Source organism: Bombus vancouverensis, chromosome 2, assembly GCF_051014615.1.
Source record: "Bombus vancouverensis nearcticus chromosome 2, iyBomVanc1_principal, whole genome shotgun sequence".
NCBI classification, from domain to species: Eukaryota; Metazoa; Arthropoda; class Insecta; order Hymenoptera; family Apidae; genus Bombus; species Bombus vancouverensis.
The window spans coordinates 16,365,579-16,391,607 of NC_134912.1; the positions used below are offsets into that span (position 1 = coordinate 16,365,579).

The following is a 26,029-nucleotide window of genomic DNA, read 5'->3' on the forward strand; positions in this document are numbered from 1 at the left end:
GAGCGCTGACGAGACTTTACTTTATTTACAGACGATGACTTCCTCGAGAATACCACGGTGTTTTATAAAATGTGGTTCCTGATGGTGACCACTATGCTAGTTCGCTTTAAATACTATCACGCGTGGATCTTCGCCGATGCCATTTGCAATAATTCCGGGATTGGGTTCAACGGTTATGACAAGAATGGCGAACCCAAATGGGATCTAGCTTCCAATGTTGATGTTTATGGGTTTGAGGTAAATTTTTCGAAATGAATACGATTATTTTAGAGATAAATCTATATATATCTATACATACTCAGATAAAGATCGCGGTAAGCGTCGGTATGTTTGGGGTAATCTCGAGAACCGCTGGACAGATTTTGATGCGGTTCTCACCAATTTAAAGAGCGTTTCTCGAGCAAGGTTTAGGTATGTGAAACATTATCCTATGATTAAACGAGTCGCTTTTACGATATAGCGAGGCAATACGAACCCGACTGCGAGCAATGTCTTTCTCTTTTCAAAGTATGTTATGTCAGAAGCATCACGATTTCATTGTATTCATTGAGCGGTGTTGATTCACGTTTACCAAGCCAATAGAAATTTCATTAAGCATATTATTAAAAATGCTTATATAAGGTCCCAGGAAAAAATTGGCATATCAATTAGTTATAAATAAAACTTGATGTGATTTGCACACGTATATCTAATTCAGTCGATTTATTTTTGAATTTGAAATAAAAATATTCTAAGCAAATTTACATCACTATTTTTTTTTATAGAATCTTTAATACGTACTATATAGCAGTGACGACATCACTTAGATTGAATCGATCGAGCTCGTAATAGAAGTTATGATCTAAGTTTAAGGTTACTGATCCGTACTATTGTGTTTCATAATGTATTGATTTATTATTGTTGTATGATCTGAACGAATCAAAATCTATGCAACAGTTGTACTTTTCAGATGTCTCTGAATATGAGGGACAGTATCGAACACTGGAATAAAGGAACCAATAGGTGGCTTAGGTCGATTGTATATGAAAGGACACAGTACAATAAACTTCTGTTCACGTACGCTCTTTCTGCCTTATGGCATGGTTTTTACCCCGGTTACTATTTAACATTCGCCAATGGAGCCTTTTTTACCATGGTGTCACGCATTGTAAGTAAAACTAGTAATAATATCGAATTTGATTTGCTATATGTTTTTAATCATTGAAAAGAACAAATATTTTGTTAATCATTAATTAATCATTGACCAACCTTTACTATCAAACAGACTCGTCGTAACATACGACCATACTTCCTAGGGTCCAAGGGGATGAAGTTCCTATACGATGCGCTTACGTTCACTACAACGCGAGTCTTAATGGCCTATATGACATTCAGCTTTATACTCTTGGAATTTGTACCAAGTGTGAAAATGTACCTGTAAGTAATAATAAATTCATTTTTCTTTTTACGTACCACTTCTTTGGTCGTATTCATAAAAATCCAGTCTACTTATAATATACATACGTAATCAGAAGGAAATTCTAATATAACACGCAATATGTTTCTCTTTTTCAGGTATGTATACCTGATTCCACATATAATCGGTTTAACTTTACTCGTGATCGCACCACGTCTTCCGAAAATTCCGTCGCACAAGAAAGTAACTGAAAAGGAATCGAAAACTTCTCAGGAATTAATCAACGGAACTGCGCGTAAATCCATGTGAATTTTAGATGTGGCCAAAAAAAAAAAAAATGACGATCACACAAGAGATACATATTTTTTATGAATGTTTTAATATACGTATAAATATTATGTATATATTATATATACACGCACATATATACGTACAATATTTATTGTTACGACATGTTACTGGTACAAATTCTATGTCGAGCGTGTGAAAAGTATATTTGTTTTATATAACGTGAATGAGTAATCATATATTTATATCAATGCCCAGTGCATATGCTGAGAAGTTGGCACCCAGCTGTTTCGCAGTTTTACCGGAAAACAGACGACATCGCGGGTGATATAGTAAATAATATTTAATCGATAGTCTTCTGTAATATTATCATATTTCTTGTTCTTTTTTCCCCTCTGCAATGTTTATCGAAAGAGTGGTTGACAGATTATGACGTTCCAACAGAACACAGATATGATTTTAATTCTAAGCGATTACTAGTAATTTTTGCAGTTTTATACATTTAGCGTGCGTAATGATACGATGATTGTAAACGAACTACTAGGGAATATAATCTCTAGTTTATACAAACGCGCTTCGATTTATCCAAAACGCCCAGTTTTACTCAGGATGCTAGAATATGCGTAAGATATTCTTTGGCGTTCGTCAGCATTGACGATTCTACGAAAAATGCCCGAGTACCCTAGACGTCGCAGTCGCGAAATTATTACACGATGCAGCGAGGGAGAAGACTTAATCTACAGCACCCTCAAGCGTCTTTGCTTTTTATTCGCATGATTAATTTTAAACTAAATTCATAAGTTTATTTATGAAACGTTACCTCCGAACATCTTTATTGATATTAATAACAAGTGTCGAGATAAAATCCAATTACAAACAAATTATAGGATGCTCAACTGCTAAAATGTGAATGTTACGTAAGTATGAAATCACATTTATAATGTAAATTTATTAAATTTACAAACATCTTTCTCGATTGTTGCACCGTTTTGATTACGTTAAATAGATCAAACCCTAACTTCTGTTCTTTTGTAACAACTTCTAATACATACCGATAATTAACCATAGACAAACCCAATTAACCATAGATTTTTTAAGAAAATCATAAAAGTGCGATATTATGTATAAGTTTTATTAGAACCACTATCGGTTAATTATAAATTTTATACGAAAGATAAGATGCAAATATACCAACACAGTAGCCGGGTGAAATCTGATTAAGTGATGTTATCATTGCGCCCCACGTGCCTGCGTATCCTCAAATAACTATAGCCATAATTCGAATGTTCACTAACGTTTTGCGCGAGTATTTTCATTCGTCGCCTAATGGAATATCGTCCTTATAATCGGGTAAAGGGAAGCACCGAAACTGACTGCACCCCCGAAGCCCTATTACATACGGGGTGGCAGCGGCCACTTAGCTAGCAAAATAGTCAGTGCGATCATCGCGAGCGATCCGCGACGATCCCACGATCGTGAGCTCCGATAGAGATTCTCGAGTAGCGTCCTCTTAATCCAAGAAAGCATGGTAAAATTTCTGTTAATTGTTCGAATCGTGGATGTGCAAAGGACAGTGAAACATTATGGATTCGAGTTTTGAAAGACCAAAAAGAAAAATAATAGAAATAGAGAGGATTCGTGTGGTATAAAGGATCTAATGTGCTCATAAAGAAAAGAATGTTAAATAAAAATGCTGAATAAACAAAAATTGAACTAAGTGGTGATCTTTACACGTTGTGAATCTTTTCGGGGAAAAATGTTTGACCTTTGCACAACCAGGAATACAGTGTTTTCTTAAACGATTTAATTTACCGGGGAGCTATTGCTCGTTCGATCATCGGAGAAATTGTTATGAAATTGTTTTTTTGTTCCATTGTATAAGATTCTAAGTACGAGGTTTCATTTCTGGTTGTTAATGGAGAAATGTATGTGCTTTTGTACACTACTAGAAAGTAATCGAAGAACGTTTGAATTCTGGCATGAAACGATAATTATAAACATGTAGGCACTCACGCTTTGAAATGAAAGTACAATGGTATAAAATAAATCCAATTTCTTAAAATACGTTCATCTTGTCAAACTTCATTGAAATCCAATCCAAATTTATTTTTCGCTATCGTAACTAGTCGCTTATTAACTCGCTTACAAAAGTTAATATCGTTGCTGCTATATCAGAGTAATTATATTAGAATTTCAATGGTCTTTATATTCAAAAATACGCGAGAAATAGGCTTACATTCACTTGCTTTACTTCTATTCCAATTTTTTATCTTATGTGTTTATATTTTATAATACTCGTTGAATCTTCACTTGCTAAAGCTCAATGAAAGGGGTAACGGACTTTCGCTCAAAGAAACAAAGATCTCCCTGAAGATCTATTTCGAAATAAACCTCTCACAAGGTTTCAAATGTTCGACAAAATTGAAAAATGTAGCTTAAACAGACGTTAAAACAATGATAGAAAATGCGCGAATTTCTTTCAAGTTTCATTTCAGTTAGTATAGATATGCATAGGAAATGTACGACATAAACCACGTGCAGCTAAGTTAAGAGGATTACGTTGTAGTATCTAATAATTGGCTTGTTTGCGAAAAACTGCTTAAAGTTCGATTATCTATGACGAAAATGCAGTAATCGGAGAAAGTCGTCATCGTGGAATTATATTATTTAACGAGATAACTTACTTTGTAGACACCTATTAAATACAATACAATAGAATGAAATTTAAATAGAAGGAACGTCTTATTGCCACCTGACGCAGTTTATTATAACTTTGCCAGTGTGTTTTACAATTAAAAATAAAACTAAAACCTACAAAAGTTAGGCTCAGGTACTTTCTATAGTCGCTGCATGTAAATATTTAACCCGAGTCATCAAATCCGATACATTTGTGCTCTTTCTACTTCATAGCTCCAGAGTCCACGAGCATTCGAAACATTAAACCAATTTTTAATTAAACATTTCGAAAATTTACCAAGCTATACGCAGCCAAGGAGAAAAGTTTCACAGCTATCGAAATCAACGAGACGGTAAAATAAAAAATGGGTTTACAGCATTTGGCAACGATGGTGAAAGTGGGTTATGCTCTGATGATATTTACCCTGTTGATGATGATGTGGGCGTCCTTGGTTCGGATGCACGAGCTTCCGGTCCAATATCCACCGTGTTTCTTCAACCCTCTTTGCACTTGTTCGAAAGCCATCCCGGATTTGGGTATCGTCACCTGTTACAACGTGCCGATGCCGCGGATACCTCAGCCGATAAATTCCTCCAAAGTGTTCATGCTGCAGTTGGAGAACAACGGACTGATGTTTCTTCAGCCACAGTTTCTTATGAACACAGGTAAGAAGGAATTTACAAACGACGATGGCGTACGAATTAAAATTGTAAGAGACCGTATTATTAAAAGATTTTGAAGAAAGAGTACATTTCATATAAGTGACGTTTAACAAAGAATAATTTTTTATCGCGAATAACATTGAATAAACGATAATTTCTCATATACAACTTTCGATACGCAATAATAAAGAGAAAGAGTCGAAGTATTCGAGATTCTGGCGATTTGGGTTGTTACAACTTTCAAATATTCCGTATGTTGTCGCAAGATAGTCACTGTTTTTCAACGACCAATCGACATTCAAAGTTTTAAGAAAAATTAAAAAAATGCCAAGACCAAATAAAATGTAATTCGCTAATGTAAAAAAGAAGTGATTCTTCCTATACGGAAACTTAAAAAATAGTAATATCCCTCGGAAAAATAAAATACCAAGTAATTTCCTCACATCGTTAACATTAACTCGCTTATGTATGCTAGAATGCACTTAAAAGGGGATTTCGAAGAGATCGTTGATCAAGGGAAGAATGAAATAGGGGTTGAGGGGCAATGACCGTATGTCACGAATAATTCCTTGCATCATCGATTACGTTACGTTACATATACATATGTATATATACATAGGATGCGTGGCAGTTCAGTTTCACATGAAAGTCATTCCTCTACCTCTCAGGTCTGTACAATCTACGGATCAAACATAATCCCCTGGCCGACATCCCGGACGAAGCTTTCCTAGGGCTTGAGAGATCGTTATGGGAGCTCGAATTACCCTACAATCGCCTAGAGAAGGTTCCCAGCAGGTCGTTCAGACATTTGCAGAAATTGCAATTTCTCGATCTGACAGGTATCTTTGGAATTTTCTTTAACGTAGTAGAATTCCATTTATCCGAACTTGTCGGGAAATGAACGATTCGTATAATTGGATTTGACAAATTTCTATTATAAATTCGTAGAAAATATAACGGTTTATGTTCAAATAAGTAAATTTAATCGGTAGGAATTGGTTTCATTAGGAAGAAAGTAAAATTCCGTTCCAATAAAGGAGAGAAGTTCGTAACAATTTAGTTTCATCGTATCCTTATTGTCATCTTGAAAAATTGGATGATAACGTGGTTTGATAAAACGCTCCAGCTTTGATGAATCATCGAATCACTAAGGAACGATTCATTAGTAGATAACATAATCGTAACAAGCACTTTATGTATATTGATATCTTAAAATGTATAAGATTATTGTCATCGTACTTGAAATCAAAAGTGAAATTAAGTGGATGTAGGATGAATTACATGGATATAAGATTGCATCGTAAAAATTAGATGCTGAGATTTCTGATTCACGATCAGAAATATGAAAGAAAGAAAAGCGAAAGGGACGAGTGAATTAATGGTAGAAATTGTATTAGTTTCGTAGCTTAATTGAATCAAACTCAAAGATTATTCTTGATCCTAAATAAAATCCTAAAATTCTTCTACCTAAAATTGTTTCTCTTTCAAATTTTGACATATGGTTCTGACATACCAGAGTATACTTAATAATATTATTTTAATATAATCTTTAATTACGTATTAATTACTAAAACATCGTGTCGTACATTTGGAATGAAACAATTCTGAAAACTAAATAAAAGCTACCACTTGTTCTGCAGGTAACAAAATATCAAAGATCACGCCGGATAATTGGCGTGGTCTGGAGAATTCTTTGCAAAAACTGCGATTGGGACGAAACGCGATCGACAAACTTCCGGCGGATGCATTCGCGGGCCTCACTTACTTGGACATGCTCGATTTACGCGAAAATAATCTGAAAGAAATCGATCCTTCCGTGTTCAGAGATGGCATGGCGCATCTGATATATCTGTACCTGAATGGAAATCAATTGACCCATATTCCCTATGCGCAATTGTCGTCTCTGAAGCGTATGAAGGTGTTGGATCTTAGTTACAACAGAATATCGAAGATGTTAAACCAGCAACAGGAGTCGGAAATCAGAGGGCTGCAGTTGTCCCTGGATATACTGCGATTGGATTATAATCAAATCGAAGCTCTGATATCTGGTGATTTCCAGCATTTTCATAAAGTTAACCGAACTTATCTCGATGGTAATCCTTTAACTATGGTACAGGTAAGATTTTCCAAATATTATAATTTATATTTGCCTTCTAAAAATTATAATTAAAATAATTAGCTAAAAATGTTTCTCGGATAGAAAAATCACAGTCCAGTGATCTTTTAAATCTGAATTTTTCAATGTTTGTAATACGTTTATAGAAACTAAAATTCTTGACAAAATAAAAAACTCACGATACTTGATATTCGTGAATTTTTTATTGTCGACCATTTATTATCGATTCGTTGGAATGCCAAATGATAGAAGTTTCGCTCGCAATAAATATTACAATTTAATACGTATGTTACGTAGTGTAATGAAATGTTCAAGGCTATGAGAAAATATTGAACTATGTGTTTTAGGAGGGTACGTTCAGGGATTCGAGAATACGGGAACTTTATTTCAGTGATTGCGATCTAATGGAGGTGAATTCTCCTGATTTGGCTGGCTTGGAGACGTCCCTGGAATTATTGGATCTCTCCGGGAATAATATCACTTCTCTCTCGAGTCCTATCTTCCAAGAATACGATTTTTTACGTACTTTGATCTTCCGTGAGAACAAGATTCAAACGTTTTCGCCAGGTAAGATGAAAGACGATGACGTTACGACGATGATTTATTAATTCCATCGATCTTCCAATTTTACTTCAAAGATTTAAAACAACCCGCCTTAGCAAATATGATTATTTTCTTTCCTTTTTTGTTCTTTCTTACAAAAATCTAAAGTTTCGAATTTCAATGTCTCGAATCGAATATTAGCCATTTTCTAAATTAATAGCTTACGTTAATCGACATCTTATTCTACATGCTATTAGCCGAGGTATTCAATGGTTTCCAATATTCTCTGTACAATCTGGACCTGAGCGGCAGAGAAAACAGCGTGGTGTCCCTTCAGGATTTACGACAAATGCGGAACATGCGGTTCCTTTCAATCTCGCGAATGCCACAATCAACGTTATCGTCGGACGATTTTATGGAATACGGGATGGACATCAAGGAACTTCGTATAGTCCAAAGCAACCTGAATACCATCAAGGCTCATGCTTTCATGCACGTTCGCGGAATCAAGTATTTGGACTTCTCGGAGAACTCGATATCCTCGATAGAAGACGAAGCTTTCTCCGAGGTAATTTCAATGTTAAACGTTCGTCGTAATTTTTATGTTTTGACGTAAAATTTTTTTTATCGAGGTCGTAGAGTTTCAGAAAAATACAATATATATGATAATCACTAAATTAACATTAAATTTTTCCAGTCGAAATCGTCGAATTTCAGTGAGATAAAGTACGGACGAGTGCCATTTAATTTTAGTTTAAAGATTAAGAAAAAACCCGTCTTATCGAGTACGATTATTCTCTTTCCTTTTTTTTGTTCTTTCTTACAAAAATCTGAAGTTTCGTTGTATCCATCAATCGTCGTATCAGTGTCATAAAAATTGGAAGATTGTTATACTGTATTTTCGATAACAAGGTTCTTTCTGTTTCTTACTATTTCGTGCGAGAAAGGAGCGATTTCTCAACCGAGCAACCATACAAAACCGTAATACATTTGATCAATGAGAATCAGCAATTTACCTTAATATGTTAATTAAACTAGATTCGAACCGCATTCCCGATTCACCGAAGGCCTTGATAGCCGCAGATAATTCCAATAAAACAGGCTTCTATAAAGATCCATCGTCGCAGCGAGTACTTGACCTATTCGCGAATATACACGGTGGAACTTTGCGAAATTTCAGTTAATGCTAAAGTCTAAGTAAATTTACCTATCTCGAGTATCGTCTTATTGACTTACGTAAACTTTTATTACTACAACGAGAGATCGTAGGTACCGGAAAGGATCACTAAATTTCTATTATACGAACAATTTCTCTCTCAATGCTACGCTTTGAATAAATAAAATGCTTCGGTACATAGAAAAGAACGAAGGAAATTATTTTCTTGCTTGTCCAACGAAGCTAAATGAGCACGTAGAATGATAAAATATAATCATTTAATAGAATTTTATATCACAACACGCAGCGGAACAGGAGAATTCAGATACCGACAAATATTTTATTCGAAGAATATCAAAGGAAAAGTATTGTCTCTTCAGACTATAATCCGTTGCGCGATGAAATTCTACTAATTGCGAAAGAATTGGGAAAGAAATTTTCATGCAAATAAAATAATTGTTCGTCAGGTTGGACATTCGCTTCTAACGTTGAGGATGTCTCACGGTTTCTCTTCCTCCGTTTCTGAAGTGCCAAACGCGCCATTTAAGTTTCTGACGAACCTGCAGCACCTTGATTTTAGCAACAACAAAATTAAATCACTGCCAGATACGTCTTTCCATTTTTTGAAGAGGATCAAACGAATAGAATTGCAGGACAACGAAATCGATAATATCAGGAAAGGAACGTTTCAGGTAGGAATTGTACAATTTTTCTAATCGTACGTTTCATTTCAACCTGCTTCGTCTATTTTCATTTTGAATTAATTCAGGGCGACATACATTCGTACCTGGAAGAGGTGAATTTCTCCTTCAACATGATCAAAACGATTCTAACCCACACGTTCGTCGACCTACCAAAATTAACGATGATAAATTTAGAAGACAATGCTATAGATAGAATCGAGAGGCGGGCGTTCATGAACATGAAGCTGTTGAAGTATATCAACCTACGGGGTAACAAGATAAAAGATATCACGGACGAAGCCTTCCAGGTAACATTAACATTTTATTTACCGTATCTTATTCATAATCCTATCGTATAACCCTATCGTATAATATGTTTTCAGACGATTAATCAAAAGCCTGCTAGAATATAAAATTTCCTTGACACATAATTTATCATATCCACTAATTATTAATTTATTCATTTCATTAATAAATCATATCTATCAATCTCATACCTCGCTATCAGTTTTACACTCGAGCTATTAATTCTCCTTTTTTCCAACTATCAACAAGAGTACGTAGACGTTAATGGTACGATTAACGTCGCCTTTTCTTCAGTTTAAAATACAATTTACCTGTTTTATTCTCGTCGTATGACTTTAATTACGATCATCCATTAAGACCGCTCGTTTTAGCGTTAAATATCATTAAACAGATACGTTGGAGGATGCAGAAAGATACAAAAGTTTCTGATCAATTTCGTGACATCTGTCTTCGTGGTTTCGGAGAATTCCTCAATTTAACGAAAATCGTAATTATTTATATTTAAGAATCTGCCAGATTTGGAGTTCCTCGACTTCGCGTACAACGACCTAGCCGAGTTCGATTTTGCCTCGTTCGATCAAGTGGGAACGTTGTCCTCGTTCAAAGTTAACGCCAGCCACAATGAAATCCCGAAATTATGGATCAACAGCACTACGTTTACACCGCCCACCACCAGTAAGTCCATCGTGGAAATCTTTTGGCCACGCTTAGAAACAGATCTCTCTAATCCTGCTAAAGGAAAATCGATAAAACCCGGTCACAAATCGGCAGATGTTACCTCTAATTTCTCTGCGTCTGTCTTGCGCAACGTAGCATCCTTGAATTCTTTTTTCCACAAGACTAGACCTGATCGTACGACCTCGGAAATCGGATATTTAATATCAGAGATTCGTTGAAATACGAATAACGATCGCTGGGTCGTTAAAAGTTTGAAATATTTATTAATATTATTAAATATTTAAATATTAAGTATTAAAATATTCTGCTAAAAAACGAGCTCGATAAATTAACAATTCGTTTCTTAAGTCCGTGTAAAGGCCATCACACGGTTTGCTACAAAGTTGTCATTGTAGAAATTTCAGTTGCTCCGTTTATGCTTATGCGAATACCAGAAAAATATCTGTATATTTTCTCTTGTAATATGTAATGAATAGAATATGTAAAAAATAGAATTGGGAATTCTATTGGAGGAATTAAGAATCACCATGTTGCCAAGAACGATTTCATTGCCTCTGCTAAATTTTTTCTCGCGCTCATCTCGATGCATTCTTTGTTATCAACACGCGTCGCTCACGAACAATTCGATTTCTAATCCTCGATACGTTCATTGCTTGATTAGACGTTCGATCGTTCGACGTTTCGCCTTAAGTTTATGTCACAGGCTTACTGTTACGTGGTAAAAAGTTTGAAATACGCGCAGAATGATTTATGTTTCACGCGAACTCTTAGGAAACTTGGTCTTTCAAGTCTTCAAGGTCTGCGACCCGTGCCGTCGAATCGACGTCGTAAAAACGTTAAGAACATTCGAGAATATATTTAATATTCGAGATATACGCAACAAATAAATTAACTTTCCTGTAACATTAATCGTCGCTTGTTTTCAACTCTGATTTTATTTCGTCGCGTTGCAGTTGGCGGCACGATTCAATCGAACATCAAGGTCCTCGACCTCAGCTACAACAATATATCCGACATAATGAAGTACTACTTCAAACCAGTCGAATACTCCTTGACGCATCTGTATTTATCTCACAATCAACTGAGCAACGTGACCCAAGGTGTCTTTGGAAATATGCCGCACCTACAGTGGCTAGACCTGAGCCACAACGAGCTGATGGAAATCGACTTCGACTGCTTCAGAAACACCAGGAACATTCAAGTGCTTCTCCTCTCTTGGAACAATATCATGGACATACCGGCAGAGGCGCTCAGACCGCTGAAGAAACTGAGAATCGTCGATCTTTCTCATAACAAACTGAGATCGCTGCCAGACAATATGTTTTCAGACGCCAATATCGAAAGTTTGGATTTGTCTCACAATCAGTTCATGAGGCTACCGATAAAGACCATGTCCATCTCAGCTGCAGCCAGTTTATCCATGTTGGATCTGTCTTGGAACACCTTGTCGGGCATTCACACGACAGACGCGATATTTAGATTACGAGTTAGTTGCGCGCATTTTATAAATAAAGTTGAATTCCTTAGACCAACGGCGAGGAAAAATTTGCGTGTACTTTGAAATTAACGCGCGATCGAATGATACGCGAAAGTCCAGCACACGAGTAGAGTTTTACAACGAGATAAGACTTACGTACAAATCGTTATACTACGTCGCGGAAAAGTATAACGCTGAAAATTGAATTTTCTAATTCTTCAGAATTTAATTCTTCTCCTGTTCCGACTAATTGGCTTGGTCGAGTAGGCAGTCAGAAATTTGTTGGATCAAATTATTTGAATCGAGAAGGATTTTTATTTTTGAGACATACAGTTACAAATTGATTGTTAAATCAATTTTAATGCTTCCTCGACGATTTTAAGTGAAATTTCACCATATTTATATACCTGCCCTAATTCATAATCGTTAAAGATTTAAAAACAAAATTTAATCGTTAGATTCCGCTTTTAAAAAATACGAGATATCGTTCGAAAAGAATCGTATCTCGTGCAAAAAGGAAATATCGTAAATTCGTAAACTTCGAAACAAAAATGCAAACTTCCGTTCCGTTTCAGAGCCTAACGTGGCTAGATCTGTCTTACAATCGATTAGTCAGACTCGATGATGGTGTGTTCTCCGATCTGCCCTATTTAACTCATCTCGATTTGAGTCACAACAAACAACTACTTCTGGAATCACGCGGAAGAACGTTCCACGGTTTAGAGGACTCGCTTTTGTATCTTGATCTAAGCAATATTTCGCTCTTAAGTGTACGTAATACCTGTAAACGTGTGTAGTATAGAACCATTCGTACGAAGGAACGTTTATTTCATTGTATCTGTATCGTTTGAAGGTGCCAGAATTGCCACTGCGACGATTACAAACGTTGTATCTGGCTCACAATGAGTTGGCATCGATACCAGCGGAAATGGCATCGAATTTAACGTCCCTTCATTACTTGGACCTAAGTGCCAATGATCTGACAGTGGTGCCACTGATCACGCACACCCTACCTGAATTGAAAACTTTCAATATAGCGGATAATCCGATCACGGCCGTTAGCAATACTAGTTTCTTAGGTATCGCTGACAGTCTCGAGGAACTGGATATACGAAGACTGTCTTTGATGACCTTCGAGGTAAGTTTTCGCTTGAGAAATAAAATTTCGAGACAGTCGTACCAAAAAAGTTATCGTTGACCGGCAATTTTTATTCTCCGATAATATCTGTATACGATAATTAATTACAAAAGGATAATCTACACGTGCACCGACCGATTTTGTTAGAAAAACTTTCGTTCGAAGTATCGTTATTTTATTACAATTGCATAATTCTGCTCGGTTATATTGCAGATTTGTATGCATTTACGATAATATTAAAGGGGCAAAAATGCGCAGAATGCAAATGATATGCAAATATGTGTAAACAAGATATTCAGAATAGAGTTCTTGTTTTAATATTTATTAGGCGAATGAAATTTCTAAGTTTCGTTCGTTTTGTTTTTTTTTAATCGCGTTTATAAAAATACGTACCTACATACTCGGCATCCTATAAGATACTATCAAACGAGTATAAAAATTGTGAGATTGTCGTAGGAAGTTTATTCTTTCTTTTTGCATAAAATACTTTACAGATTTTTATACGAACGAGAAACGCGTAGATTGTATACGCGTGAAACGTTTGATAGACAATATTCGTCGAAAATTACTATTTTCCCTGTCGAAATTAAAACGTTTCCCGGTTTGCAGAGCGGAGCACTCTGCAAAGCTACAAAACTCCGCAAGTTATATATAACCGCTTACAACGGCGTGAAGAATTTCAATTTCCCCAACATTCTCGAGTACAACAACGGCTTGAGGCATCTGGTCATCGATGTACGTGTAAAATTTTACTATCGTAAATATTGCTTTTTCACAAAACGTTTTCACCAAGTCGGAGACAGTCGAACATAAATAGAGAAGCTATATACATATTTATATCTAGAAATTTTGTTTTGTAGGTACAGAATGACACGAACTTGGAGAAAGAAATGAAAGGAAAATTCCCAAACAAACTGTTCAATATAACGTTGACTGGTCGAGCATTGAAGGAAATAAACCCAGATATATTGCGAGTACGTATTTCTAATAAACTTTCTTACAGAAAATTCTCCGTCAAGATCTATCGATCGATTGGAAAATTGCCTGTCCTTATGCAGTCTTACGGAAATGTTTGATCGTATCGAATCTTCAACTTGACATCGCGTAAACTGAATTTGCGAGAAGCAAAACGAAATTACCCTGTGATCATCAGGTTTCGGACTAACGGAGGCCAATATCATTTCACTCGGAACTCGACGCTTCTCTACTTATTTTGCTGTAAAATAATATAGCATCCATATAGTATAACAAAGTTGCTCTGGAAATCTCCGAAATTCCTTCGCCCATAAAAAAGATATTCCCATCGTATAACGTGTTCCTCCAAACTATGCAACTTTCGTATAAAAAATATTTCAATACGACGTGTACCCTGCGAGCAGTTCGAGCTGATCGAGTCAGCCGAGACACGCTGTACTTTAAGGAAACTCGTTTATAGAAATACTTGTAAATACTAGAAATTCTTAAGGAAATTGCAAATTTATCGAACGAACGAACAGACTGGCGTGTCGCATTTATTTCAGGGCATAAGAAATCCGCACTTGCACTTCGGCATGTACAACACAAGCGTGAGCACCGTGCCCAAGCAAATGTTTGAAAACGCGGAATGGGTAAGAAACGTGACGATTCATCTTCATCACAACGACGCGCGAACTATTCACAATCCGTCTAACGGGTACAAGCCAGGCGTGCCAGGGAAACGATTTCTATTGAAACTCACGGTGAGGGGAAGCTATTTCACCTGCGATTGCGACATCGGGTGAGTCGATAAACCCATTTTTATTTTGCATCTTCTATTCAAAAAGCAAGAAACGACGCGTCGGCTATGATATTTCATTTTCCTTTTCGAATCTTCGTCGATGCCCGTACGGGTTTTACTTCGAGGCTTGCAAATGTTTTTTCCCGCTATTCGTTCTTAATTAAAAGTCGCTGAAGAACCGACGTGTTCCGTCAGATGGATGGAATCCTGGCAGAGGAAGCACAGACAATACCAAGAAGACCGCTGCACTACCTACAGCGAGTTCAAGAACTTCGAACGAGACGAAGAAGACGACGAGTTCGATTGTTGGGACAACGACTGGGACGACGATCTTCGGGAAACATTTTGCCTGAACAAAAATAACGTGTCGGTGCTGGACGCGTTAAAGACCGATCTGGAATGTGGATGGGGTGCCGCGAGTTACATTCACGCGCCTCGTCATCTCCTTCTTTTCTTTTCCGTTATTTTCCCAGCACTCGTCTATTAGAGATCTTAGCCTTCGAACGCGTACAGCGGTTTTATGCGTTTAAAAATCATTCACCTTTCCTTTCCCCGCGACGTGCAACGATTTAAAGCGCGAACACGCGACGTATCGTTTATCAAAATATTTCTATTTTACTCGAGAGGAATACACGCGTCGTGGACGCGATGACACGTCTCGTTTGTCTCGTCTTATGTAGCGTCTGCTTGTGCAAATGGACAGCGATGATGGGAATAGGTATAATGCGACATTCCCGCGTGTATACTGTCGATAAGTTGATTTTGACGATCATGATTCATGTATATTTACGGAACACATCAACGCAACAAGTACATACTCGGATCTATGGCAGTGGTAGTTTCTTTTGTTATCGTCGATGATAATTATTCATTCGACCACACGTACGTGACAGAGCGGTCATCAACGCGAGTTTCATCGCATTCGCGGTACCTGCCTGCGTTCATGATTCGGTTGCGTTCAGCGTTCGTTCGATAGAACTAGATTTTATATGAAAAGTTACTGTAAAGGTGATTTCTTCGAGTGATTTCGAAATGATCTGCTCGATCGAGTTTGCACTTTGATCGGATGCGTCAGTGGGAGAGAAACTCTTGCACATCCATTCGTTTCTTTGCCTAAAGCAGCACGCTTCGAATCAATGAGACTGCCGTTGGATCAATTGTTCAGATACTCGTACAAAATGACCAATTAAGGACCGAACGTGTACCCAGAAAGACGCTCGATATGTTTTCTTCTTTCCATTTGTAACACGTATCCGTCGCGTTGATAGGAATTGAAGTTTCATTCTCTGCATCGTAGCAGTTAGCTGTCTGCTCGCGATCGTTGTGTAAAAAATCACGCGGTTGCAGGGTCTTCTTTTCGTCTTTCTCGCGCTACGTCATTGTCGAGCTAAGAACCTGTAAATAAATCGAGGCTGACGCTCTTTCTTCTATGCTGTTCGAAGGAAGAGATTGAAATTCACGAGATGGAATCTTCTTCCGTTTGTAGAAAAGAAAATCAGGATCGAGGGGAAATTGGGCGTTTTAAATTGAAAAATCTTATTCGTTTTCTAGCAAAATGGAAGAATTTTAACTTGGATCTTAGTTCGACGGAAGCAGTATAGATTTTAATAGTTTTAGTTAATTACACATTCAGATTGTTATACATTCAAAACAAAAAGAAAAAAAAAGGAAAAGTAGAGAATACGAAACGTACGTTTATAGAGACTTCAAGGGGCAATTCGCTCACAAGTAACTCAATAGCGAAGATTTTATATATTATGCGTTTAATGAACGAAAGAAAACTAATTCGCTTTCCAATATGTGCTGTCGACACGTTTCTTTTTTTAATAAAATCGCACTGTATACTATGATATACGTTTTTATTATTGTTTGTGATATTGCATCCTTAAAAATATTATAGAGAAAGTAGTTCGTATAATTGAAGAAAGACACGGGGGAGAATTTAAACAATTTTGGAAGATTTCCTAACAATAAATTAAAATTTTCTAGCCTAGAAAATAAAAGCGTCGATTTAATTATAAAATAATACGAATCTTTATATTGACAAGGTAAGCTGGATACGTGTATTTTCAGGAATTTTTTAATTGTGAGTTTTTAAACGATTCTCAATAATTATATGACAAATTCACGTAATAACCATATTGTTTCTAGTATCATTCAATTAGGACTAAATGACTGTTATTACTATTAATTGTAGAGCATGATCTTTGCTACTATATCAATTACCATGTGTACAATCGGTAAGACGATAAAACCGAATATAAATATTAGACATACATAAACACTAAATAATTCTGTCGTGAATATTAAACATCGAGTCACCGTCTGCCGGAAATCTTTGCTGTTGCTTATGCTAATCACTTTGTCCAGAACGAATCGCAATAAGTATAGGAATACCTAAAAAGTACCATTTATATGACATGTAGATGTTAAGTACTAGATCTTTATATAAATATTTATACATTAAAATTTTAAACAATATATATATATATATATAGCGTTAACAATTTTCTAATGCTATATTTTTTTATTTAAAAAAATTTCGTTTTTATAAGTTTTAAAATTAAGAGATATTCAATTTTGCAGCGCTTAGAAGAAATCCCTGTATAATTGATATAATTATCAGATTAAAAATATGAAAAATTTTGCTTTTACAACAAATACATTATTTGAAAAACCATCGAGATTAATAAAACTACGTACTGCCCAAAACAATTAAGATATCGCATACAAATAAAATACTGAAGATATCTAGTACGTTAATTATTTTTACAATATCTACAATAAATAGAAATGTTAAAATATCAAATACTTTGCCGAACAAAATAGAAGGATGCTTTAATTATTTTGAACAGTGAAATTTCTCAAACTATATCAAGTAATTTAATATGAAAAATCGGTTATCATTAAACAATACCTCGACAACAGGTATAATGTTCAGTATGACATACAACAATGCAAGAAAAGATCGACCTGTTGCTTGACCCATCGTATTAATAAGAGCCCAAAAAGAATATTCTGTTCGTGGTACGCCACAAGATTCCTGATATCTGACCAAGTATTCGCGGAAATTATACAAGAAATTGTTCTTCGTATGATCTTTTAGGGAATCTTTGTTATGCAGATCGCGTAACAAATTCGTTATAACGTCATCCCCTTCGAAAGGAAAACAGATTTAATATCTAATACATCGAGATATTCGTCCAATTAAATATAATTTCCTTTCTTAAATGTGTTTTTAATTTTAATTCGTGCCTAGGCGTTACAATACATTTACCTGAAGTAAAACTACGTCGAGACCAACGTTTCGATCGATCAAAATCAGAAACACTGTAAGGATTTTTCCATTTCCATTCGGTAATCGGAGGATCCTGTACGATACATTTCAAAGATTTCTTTCCAAGCTCTTCGTCACATTTCCAATCGCCTGATCTCTCATTTAAATTATTTCCATCTGTTTTCGACTTGAATTTTTCTTTGAAATGCGAACAAAGATCACACGGCGTTGGACACTCCGTGCATAATTTCTTCGTTCCATATTTGTCCCCTTCGAGGTACTAGTGAAACGTACGATATGTATTAATCAACGTATAATTTACAAATTTTTTTCCCCCTTTAGGTAATTGATACAAACTGAAGAATATAAAAGGAGAAAAAGAAAGAATTGCAAGGACTAGACAAAAATTTGTAAATATAAGTGAAAGAACGTTTATCGTATTCGAACTATTCTATTTCTCGTTTACTTGTTGATTATGAAAAAGACATTTATTTTCCAGATACCACTTCTCATTATAATCAGACTTTGGTACAAAATCGAAACTGTTCTGATTCTGTGAATCGTTCATATTCAAAAAGCAGGATGCACGATTGTTCACGGCTTGATCACTTTCGGTACACATAATCGTGATTTCCGTTTGCATACGGTGTACGATTCAATGTCAGTTACAATTTGTCCTTCGTCGGTCGTAACGGCGGCGAAAATATCAGTTAATTTTCATTTTAATTTATCCTCAAGGGGAGATGTTCCCATTCAAAATGAAATTGCGTGAAATTGTCCGCCGCATCTAACGTCACTTGACAACGTATTATTACAATGCGAGATTCATTTAAATTCGACTATTTTCGCTTTTGTACGTATAGATTTCTTATGTTCCTAAATTGATGCGAAAATAAATGGCGCACGAATTATTCGATAGAACTTTATTTTGTATATTGTCACGTGCATTTTTTGAGAGAGCCGCTGATTACAAACGTTTATACAAATTCATTTCCCGTGTGTTGTGTATAATTTGTATAGAATTTATATATATATATATATATATATAACTCGTATATGTATATATATAAATTAGATACTTTACGTACAATGATAAATCGTGATGTAAAAGGAAATGGAAAGCGGAAAGTTACATACAAACTCGAAAGAAAAAAGGATTTAGCGTTCATGATTCTGCGTTTTTCTTTATCTTCTTCATTACTCTTTTACAATATATAAAATGTCTTGTGTACAATGTGACGATAAACGTCAAAGGGGGTGTTCCTCGGCTTTTTCTTGCGGCATCGAATATCAACTATAGGATCTACTAAATCTACGATACGTATATTTCTACAAATTTTGACCGATCATTCTCGGTTCATTTTCACATACATCACAGTTGCGCATCTCACTATTATTTTTAAGCTGTATGCACTGTATCATGCTGCATCTCACGAATAAAATTAAAATTAACGAGATAAATTGTAGTAGTTTTTTAAAAGCTGATTCGGAAATGAAATGGAAATTCTTTTCCATTGAATCAATGCAGGGAAATACAAATTATCAAAACAATTCGGCAAGACTGGTCAATCAAGTACGTCATTAACGAGTTAAATAACACGGAGACGTAAGAAAGTTTCAAAGCACGTTATCGCAAAGATTTTGTATTACTTTTTGTACAGCAATTCCAGTTTCCGCTTGCATAAGGAGGAAACACATTGGAGGACAACGATCGATTGCGAGGTATTCTCGGTATCAGGAGATGATTTTAGTATTTCTTTTTTATTTTCTTTCACCTTACGAAAGCAGAGGTTTTTAGCATTTCCACGTGTTTGCATAAAATCCGAATAAATACTTCCATATAGCGGGACGAAAAGAGAGAATCTCGAACTCCGAATTATAAGTTCGATATACTCTGAAAGACAGGGGGAGGGGGATCGAAGCTTTTTTTATGCCCATTTATAACATGCCGAAACCTTTTGAGTAATTAATTGCTTTCAACAGTCGATCTTGCAATTTCTCTATTGTACTGTAATCTGGCAACAACAATACGTTATAACACGTGTGGGCTATCGGCAATCTAAAATATAAAGCGTTACATTAGTTGTACAATTACAAGTTATTGTGTAATGCTGCAAAATAGGAATGTAACTTTATTTAAAAATTTCACCTGTCAGAATCTGGACCATGTCTTGCAATTACCATTTTTAATCTTGATAAACCACCAACTGGAACTCTGTCACTTCCAGTGGTAAACTGTAGAAGTCTTCGTTGACTTTCTGGTGGTAACGAATGTGCAACACGCCAGAAGTTACGTACTGCTTTGCTATCAACAGTGTAACCACCTTCGTATTCCGTAGCGGCTTCCAATTCCGCAAAGTCAAAAATTTTGCTGCCGCAAACAAGCTGTAAATGAGACATTAATTACAAATAATTATTGATACGATAAAAATATCTAAATCCTAAATAAATTAAATATACTTGTTCAATTTCCTCGGGTCTAAAAAGTAATGCAAGTGGACTTTCATCCGTGACCATTTGGAATCCACGTCTGAATGCTTTGAATTGTCTTTCGACAGATTTATTAAGTAAGAAGTCCGCATAAAGATCTACGAATTCCTTTTTGTTTTCTTGCGTCACAAATATCTCGTCACCATTCTGTTTCAGGTCATGGAAAGATATTGAACCGAAAACATCTCTATGAAATAGCATACATTATATTGGTTATTGTTTATTAGATATGGATTATTCAATAATTATTAATCTATTTACAGCTTACTTGTAAGCCACTCTAAAAGTTTGCATAAATGTTTCTGGCATATCATTTCCAGTATAATCTATCAATTCCTTCAATGTTCGATATAACGTAGGACTCCAGTCTTCTAAATCGGCAAAGCATCCTTTCCTACCAAGCAATTTTCGATAAACTACCATAGAGAAACGTACATCTAGTATTACATTATTGTATATTGCTAGGCCGAGAACGACGCCTATTAGCGTGAAATGTGCGTCACTTTCAAACGATGTTGGATTAAACCATGTCATTTGTGTATCTTCCTATAATAATTTGAGATATATATATATATAAGTAATTTTCCCAATTAAAAAATTTTTCTGAGATTTTAATTAATGGAAATCGCTAAATTACTTGAGTCGTGAACATTCCATAATCAGGATTAAAAATTTCTTCTACAATCAATTGAAAGAATTCTTTAGAGACTCCACCCTCATCAACTCCTTGTTCGCCTTCAAATTCAACGACTAATTGCTTCTTAAGATCAGATGGATTTTCCACTGCGACCATTTCCAATTCGACTAACGCATCATCTATTAAACGATCTCTCCTCACCTATTGTAAACAATTATTAATACGTGCTAGAAGAAGAAATGAAACATATACAAACCTTTAGTCTTAAATAGGGATTAGTAGGCTGTCCAACAACAGTCTGTAGAAAACTCATTCGGCGTTCACTGTACATTCTAATACGGTTATCATAATACAAGCCCAGTGTCTTTGTAGCGGGAGTGAGGATAAAAGCATAATTCATAAAACTAAATTTCATGGGTTCTTCGCTCTTATAGTATGCAAAATCTTTGTCCATTTCTATCGCATCACTAAGTGGTTCATTGTAAAAGTCAGTGAAAGGTATAAATGGTTTTCGTGCATCTAGTGCAGTAATTCCTAATTCCTTAGCTAATGGGTCCTGTAAGAAATTATCATTATTATTAAAATATTAATAATATTTTTGTACGACATTCATAAAATAATTCGATACTTCATAATAATTTTCATAATTTCACCTGAGGAATTTGCGACAGAGATCTCCCAGATTTGTCGTTACTCGTAGATTCACCATCCTCATCTATATTTAAATCAGGTTCATCTAATTCACCAGCTAACATATTTGCATAGTATAAAATTTTCATAACTTTCGTGGGAGCAGTAATAGTGTCCGCATCTTGAACGCAATAATCTCGCGTAAAAGATCCACCTATAACCTGTAGAAATGAAAACTCTTATAGATAAAAAATATTTCGCTATCAAAGCTTTTAATGATTTCATTTGTACTAAATAGTTATACCTTAACAGTTATTAATTCTTGCAGAGCTTGTAAAATACTTGGGAGTCGAGATTTACAATGTTTAGCCCACACACGTGCTAGTTTAGCTTGTGCCACAATAGGGAAACAGCTCAGTGCTTTACAAAGCATATGAAGAGCAAGTTCCAAATATTCACTGTTTCCAAGCATAGGAATTTCAAATACAATTAAAAATACGTTTAACAAGCTATCCATATTATCCCATGGCATAATACGAAATACTCTCAAATCTAGTTCAATATTATCTGCCAAAGTGACTAGTGCATTAACTAAAGCAGATTTGAACACTTCTCCTAAATACCAGAAAAAATTTAAGAAACAATGTATTGATAAGCTTTATTTAAGATGTTTATTTTACAAAACACTTTTTTACCTGGTAAGGACCAAAGAGCAGCAAAAGCTCTTCGCACAGCTGGTAAATCAATGCTAGTATCATCATTGTTAGGAACTGTAGATGATGGTTCACTGCTGTCTTCTTCTTTGTCTTCTCCTTGAATAGATCGAATTGCTTCTTTATCCATATCACCAGGTGGCCTTAATAGACTATCTGAAGCTCTATTAAGAAGTGCAGCCAGAGGAGAGTCATTTTTTACAGTTTTTTGGAAACTAAGACTTAATGCTTTTGCACATGAAAATATCTCTCCCAATGTACGAATTAATAATGAATAAGATCCCTCCGATTTACATCTTTCTATTATATCCAATAGTTTTGCTTCTGTAAGATATGGATCTTGCTTTCCTGTTGACAAAATAATTGAATATTTTTATCAAAACATTTATAAATAATTTACTACTATATGTAATTGTAAAAATGCATTATAATATATATTTAACTATGTATAGTATTTTAAGTTAGAAATAAATAACAAGAAGTAAGAATCAAATACAATATTTATTAACATATACATAGCAACTGCACATGAATTTGACAAACAGTTTTTGTTAAAACTTTTGTAAAATAGTCATATTAAAAATTATATTGACTTTCAAAAACACGTTTTGTGTACCTTTCTCTTTCAATGCATCTGAGATACAAATTAAGTATTAATAATTTTGTAATAAATTGAGAATAACATTTTTTATGAAACTTTTTCTTGCAGGAAAGTTTTTTTGGAGAATAATTACGTTTACGTTTCTCATTCGTTCTATATGTCGATGATGCTTTTGTTCTTTTATATTTTTTTGGTTTAATAATTGAATTGTTATTATAATTTGGAATATGAATTTTATACCTATCTAGTATTCTCTGAAAAATTTCTTCATCTGATATTGATTTATTTGGAATGGAATTACAATTGTAATCTGTTTTGAAAAATTGATGTGAATGACTATCTCTATCCATTGATAGGATAGGAAGTAAAACAGGTGATTTTTCTTTTAAAACTGATTGCTCACAAACCTCCATGTTATTTAGTGATTTGCTTTTGAAAGGAATTTGAGTACTTTTATCTGTTAAAGCTTGAGATGGAGATATTAAGTCATTTGTATCAACAGAAATGTCCTTCTTTACTGGGGATGTAAGAATGTCAGTAGCTGAAGGAGCAGGGCTTATGTTGGAATTTGATGCAGTACCTTCATCTGAACATGTCGGATTCACGCTTTTAACTGGCAAACTCTTAGCTAAAGATGCTGGTCCAGGTTCTAAAGTTGTCCGAGCTACTTTACTAGGTTGCGTTCCATCGCAAAGTCTTGCTTCTTGGGAAAATAATTGAATAGCTTGCGCAGCAGCTTGATTTGGAGTCAGATTTGTTACCTGTTCAAAATATAAATTATATTAGCAACAAAATACTTCCAACAAAAATAAATGTTAACATAGGTTTTAAGTTATGCACTTTTCCACTTGATGCACAGTTTTGATTATCACAATCAGGATTGCCACATCCATCAGTTAATTGATAAAAATATCGCTCGATCAACTTCTTGGCAACTGCACGCTTCATGTCGCTGCAAGGGCTCTTTGCTTCTCCCCTAATAATGTAATAACAGAAGGTAGGGATTACAATATTTGTACTGTAACAGATATTCTAAAACAAAATCAAAAGAAAAATTAGTATTATGTAATAAACGTAAGTTAAACAATTCAATATCTTTTATAATGTTAAAATATCTTAACATTTTGATACATAAAGGATAATTCAATCAAGACTTATTAGTATTTGTGTGTTTTCGTACTTTGCAGTGAATTACAAGAGTTTAAACATAATCATAACCTACAAAGTATATGCATATGATTTTCTAGCAGGTTATATTACATTTATATATACATTTAAAGAATTTTGAATTTCTAGTATTTGGCAATAGAATTGCGTAAAAGTTCTCTTCCGTATTAAACATAAAAATAAAAATTTTGCTATAAAAGCCCGGACACCAAATCGAGCATAGTAACGACATAAATAAAAGAAGCGAATTTAATTAAATTAGAAATGTTTTCCGATGCTTGTAATTCATCTAACTAAGAACACATGCTTGTGACATGTTACCAATGATTCGCGGTGTTGCCAATTAAAGAATGACAGTTCAGAAAAAGGATCAACTTCTCAATGTTGGGAAGCGAATGGAGTCGTTGCACCAAAACAAAGCACGTTAAAAATAGTCTAGCCTCGTAGATTCGTACGATATTATATTTCGCGATATATGCAAATAGTGTGTCGTACTCGAAGAACCAGTGATAAAAGATAGGGGTAAACAATGACGAAGAAAGTTCTAGATAAGTGGTATAGAATATCAATATACACCTGGAAGCGTGATCTTCCCCAGGGTCTTCTTGGCCCCTGTTGCTCATAGACCGTGAATCTTCAAAATTTTGTCTCCCTCTCTGTCGGTCGTAATAGGAAATCTCACCACGACCGTTTCTTCCGTTTGTTTCGGGGTATCGTCGAACCACTTATACACTAACACTAAATTTAGTTAGACACTTTCTTATCGACGGTTTTCAACCACAATGTTCGAGTTACCAAGTTAATACGTTTTTACAACGTATTACGTATTTGCTGTACACACTTTAGAATAGAATAGAGAAAGAAAGACGAAGTACATAGATAGAAAAGTATTAGAAAGGGAGAGGGAGAGGAAAAGAGAGAGAAAGAGAACGTAGTATGGTTTTGAGCTGGAGGTATATTTGTCTGTAACTTGAAACGAATGTTTGATCGAGGTTAAGTGAACACTGCGAACGTGAGTGCACAACCGTTACAATGTCCGTTGATCGTGTGACTCGTCGATCTCGTTGCTACACGAATTTTTCAAATCAATATTACAACACCGAGAGGGAGGAAAAAAAAATTATTTTACGATTCCTTCTTGACTGCTGTCTACTGTTCTACACGGCCACGATCAGCTGCGATTATCGAGATTCTCGATTAATCGGGCACAGCGATATTTCTCGATTTATCGATAACTCGACCAAATGTGACCTAGATCATGCGACAAGATCGTTTTAATGCTTTTGATATTAATTTTTAGTGAGTATTAATATTGATTTTTATAATAATCAATATTATCAATAAAATATCAATAAAATATATTTAATAGAGTTTATACATACATTAATATTAATAATCGATCGTGGTCGTACTAATATACATACATACATATGCGTAAAAGCAGGAAATACTTACATATGTATATGTAAATATTTCTTTTGTATAGAAATGGTCACGCATATTTTTGTCTTATACTTTTTAATTACCTAGTGTAACATTTCATTTCTTATTTTTTATTATAATTTAATTTACCTATAAACTCTATACTTAATATTCGTTTTTTAGTATTGTCTCAATACTCCTTTGTTATTGTTATCT

At 35.0% G+C, this 26,029-nt stretch overlaps 4 protein-coding genes across 8 annotated transcripts in view; 2 read left to right on the plus strand and 2 right to left on the minus strand.

Annotated features, from left to right (window-relative positions):
• oys (lysophospholipid acyltransferase 6) overlaps positions 1–3,748 on the plus strand; it is a 32,261-nt gene extending 28,513 nt beyond the window's left edge. For both annotated transcript variants that reach the window (XM_033351056.2, XM_033351057.2), the window contains 4 exons: positions 32–237; positions 950–1,147; positions 1,265–1,416; positions 1,555–3,748. In XM_033351056.2, coding sequence (XP_033206947.1) covers positions 32–237; positions 950–1,147; positions 1,265–1,416; positions 1,555–1,705 — 707 coding nt within the window. In that variant the 3' untranslated portion in view covers positions 1,706–3,748. The remainder of the gene's footprint in view (positions 1–31; positions 238–949; positions 1,148–1,264; positions 1,417–1,554) is intronic.
• Positions 3,749–4,613: 865 nt separating this feature from the next.
• chp (leucine rich repeat containing G protein-coupled receptor chaoptin) lies at positions 4,614–16,726 on the plus strand. 2 transcript variants are annotated; one of them, XM_076624541.1, is made up of 15 exons: positions 4,711–5,026; positions 5,692–5,862; positions 6,664–7,139; positions 7,487–7,706; positions 7,940–8,250; positions 9,306–9,530; positions 9,608–9,829; positions 10,334–10,502; positions 11,459–11,991; positions 12,558–12,752; positions 12,836–13,120; positions 13,730–13,855; positions 13,981–14,094; positions 14,641–14,876; positions 15,072–16,726. In XM_076624541.1, the coding sequence occupies exons 1-15, from the start codon at positions 4,726–4,728 to the stop codon at positions 15,361–15,363; spliced, it is 3,876 nt and encodes a 1,291-aa protein (XP_076480656.1). In that variant the 5' UTR covers positions 4,711–4,725; the 3' UTR covers positions 15,364–16,726. The 2 variants fall into 2 exon arrangements, with proteins under 2 accessions (XP_076480658.1, XP_076480656.1); XM_076624543.1 differs by lacking the exons at positions 14,641–14,876; positions 15,072–16,726 and adding an exon at positions 14,179–14,372 and having other exon boundaries at positions 4,614–5,026.
• A 184-nt stretch (positions 16,727–16,910) lies between these two features.
• Positions 16,911–18,775, minus strand: LOC117166773 (uncharacterized). Its single transcript, XM_076627151.1, has 4 exons — positions 18,620–18,775; positions 18,154–18,433; positions 17,794–18,050; positions 16,911–17,273 (listed from the first exon to the last, which is right to left on the minus strand). Exons 1-4 carry the CDS (start codon positions 18,773–18,775, stop codon positions 17,064–17,066), a joined length of 903 nt encoding a protein of 300 aa, XP_076483266.1. The 3' UTR covers positions 16,911–17,063.
• Positions 18,776–19,061: 286 nt separating this feature from the next.
• Positions 19,062–25,576, minus strand: Ube3a (ubiquitin protein ligase E3A). 3 transcript variants are annotated; one of them, XM_033351053.2, is made up of 12 exons: positions 24,968–25,576; positions 24,065–24,200; positions 23,805–23,985; positions 22,606–22,971; positions 22,215–22,525; positions 21,934–22,131; positions 21,537–21,836; positions 21,281–21,481; positions 20,912–21,189; positions 20,614–20,830; positions 20,303–20,538; positions 19,062–20,212 (listed from the first exon to the last, which is right to left on the minus strand). In XM_033351053.2, the coding sequence occupies exons 1-12, from the start codon at positions 25,012–25,014 to the stop codon at positions 20,092–20,094; spliced, it is 2,592 nt and encodes an 863-aa protein (XP_033206944.1). In that variant the 5' UTR covers positions 25,015–25,576; the 3' UTR covers positions 19,062–20,091. The 3 variants fall into 3 exon arrangements, with proteins under 3 accessions (XP_033206944.1, XP_033206945.1, XP_033206946.1); XM_033351054.2 differs by having other exon boundaries at positions 24,065–24,256; XM_033351055.2 differs by lacking the exon at positions 24,968–25,576 and adding an exon at positions 24,713–24,818.
• Between the last annotated feature and the right edge of the window lie 453 nt (positions 25,577–26,029).